At 52.6% G+C, this 1,901-nt stretch overlaps 1 protein-coding gene across 1 annotated transcript in view; it reads right to left on the reverse strand.

The window, feature by feature from the left end:
* Positions 1 to 441: 441 nt before the first annotated feature.
* FOXB2 (forkhead box B2) overlaps positions 442 to 1,901 on the reverse strand; it is a 2,823-nt gene continuing 1,363 nt past the window's right edge. Inside the window, exons 2-3 of the mRNA XM_014541228.1 lie at positions 1,630 to 1,651; positions 442 to 561 (exon numbers count right to left, since the gene is read on the reverse strand). Of these exons, the coding sequence (XP_014396714.1) occupies positions 442 to 561; positions 1,630 to 1,651 (142 nt within the window). The remainder of the gene's footprint in view (positions 562 to 1,629; positions 1,652 to 1,901) is intronic.

Genomic DNA, 1,901 nt, shown 5'->3' on the forward strand with positions numbered 1-1,901 from the left:
GTGGCGGGACCAGGACCCTCGTTAAAAGTCGGCCGCCACGGCAGGGGCAGCGTCCCGGCGCCGACCTCCCGGTCCCCGGACAGTCCCGCAGATTTAAGGGGGCGCCGCTGGGTACCCACCAAATGAGCTTGCCCTCAAGGACCTCAAAAAGGGAAAAGGGTTTTGGGTGGTGGTGATGGTGTATTGATGTGAACCTCGTGTAGGAACAACAACAAAATCACTGTTATCGTGTGTGTGTGTGTGTGTGTGTGTGTGGGGGGGGGGGTTAACTCAGTTCTGGCCCCGAGGAGGACTTGAGCCTAGTTGGGAAACCAGCATGGTAAGCGAGAACGGGTAGCGGAGGAGATAAATGCGCCACTGATAAAAGGAGTAGTGGAGCAAGGGTGTCCCTGCTGGTGGCCGGCCTGTGAACTCACCCCTCTGCAGCTCCGATGTTAAGAATTAACGGGGGAGGAGAGGGTTTGCCAAGTTCCTCTGTCTGCGCTGGAGGCACTCCAACCGCGGCCTGTTTCTGGAGAAGCGAAACACCGTCACACCGGCACGGGCACAATCAGAGAGAAGCTTTAATGGAGAACACCGCGTACAACACAGGCAGACATGAACTTGTCACAAAGTCACAACCCGAACGCGGCGCGGACACAAACCAGAGGTGACTGAGAGGCAAAGAGCTGCTGCCTCCTCCCTACCCGCCCCCCTTCGTTCCCAAAAGTTTGTTGCAAGTAAAGTGCTATTTTACTGGGGCTCAAAACGAGGGAAGGAGCAGCAGCGGCGAGCCAAGTTTCTTTCCCACGCACAAGGACAGCAGCGTGCAAAGGTGACCGGGTCGTGAGCGCCAGGAAACGCTCCCGTAAGCCCGAAGAGCAAAACTGCTGGGTGATGAGGCAGGTTTTTCTTGCACTGGTGAGTTAGGGGACAAAATCTCGTCGCGATGCAAGTAATTTTTTTTTCTCTTTAAAATCCCAATGGAACAGATCGTGAGAATTCACATTATTTGGGGGCTCCTTAATGATTTCATCCGATTGATACACAAACGAGTTGCAGGTAGAAAGTCGCCGTTTATTGTCTCTTTGGTTGTGTTTCTCGAACTTTACTTTTGGAATCCTGGGCTTTGCTCTGTAAGCCGCTGCTATTCTCTTTTGTGCAAACTAATTGCTTTCGCTGTTCCTCCTACCCTTCTCGACCCCCGGGTCAGAGCCAAGAAACGTAGCTGTTTCCCAAGATCCTCCATGGTGTTCCCACTGCCCCCTAAAGCGGCTTTATTCATCATACCGTTTCCTGGCCCATTTCCCTGACCAGGAAAATAACGGCACCAAACGCTCCCCTGTCTTCCTTCTTAAATAGATCGAGATATCCTTCGTGAACAGCAGTTTCGTCTCGAACGCGCCAAGAGCGGCAGCTGCCCTGCAGGAGACCAGCGGAGAGCAACTCGGCGGCTGAGGTCTGTCTCAGCGTCACTCTCCGTTGCATTTCTCCCCTTGATGTTTAGACCCCACAGCTTCTGTTCCCGCAGAAATAAGAATCGAAATCCATTTCCAATTCACCTGCTAAAGGAGGATTCTCCAAACGCCTTCATTTCCCTCCCCCCATAACTTATTGATTTATAATATTAATTACAATAGAAACTCTTACCTGAAAACTGGCTTTCATGAATCTGATTGTACAACATAGTATAAACACTGACACCAGAAGTGTTACATTTACTCAGACCACATTCGGGTTTGTTCGTTTGTTTCAATATCTTTCCCGCCAAGGCTGGGGCTCAGCCGGGCGCTTTCTCCCCCTCCCGCGGTCGGGGACCAGCGGTTCCTCTCTGTCTTCATTTCGTCTCTCTCCGCTCGCTGGGTGCCTTACGAGTGCACCAGCACCGAGTGCAGGGAGCCACCCTTGCCCTCGGCCGCACT

This window comes from Myotis brandtii, unplaced genomic scaffold (assembly GCF_000412655.1).
Source record: "Myotis brandtii unplaced genomic scaffold, ASM41265v1 scaffold266, whole genome shotgun sequence".
Lineage (NCBI taxonomy): Eukaryota > Metazoa > Chordata > Mammalia > Chiroptera > Vespertilionidae > Myotis > Myotis brandtii.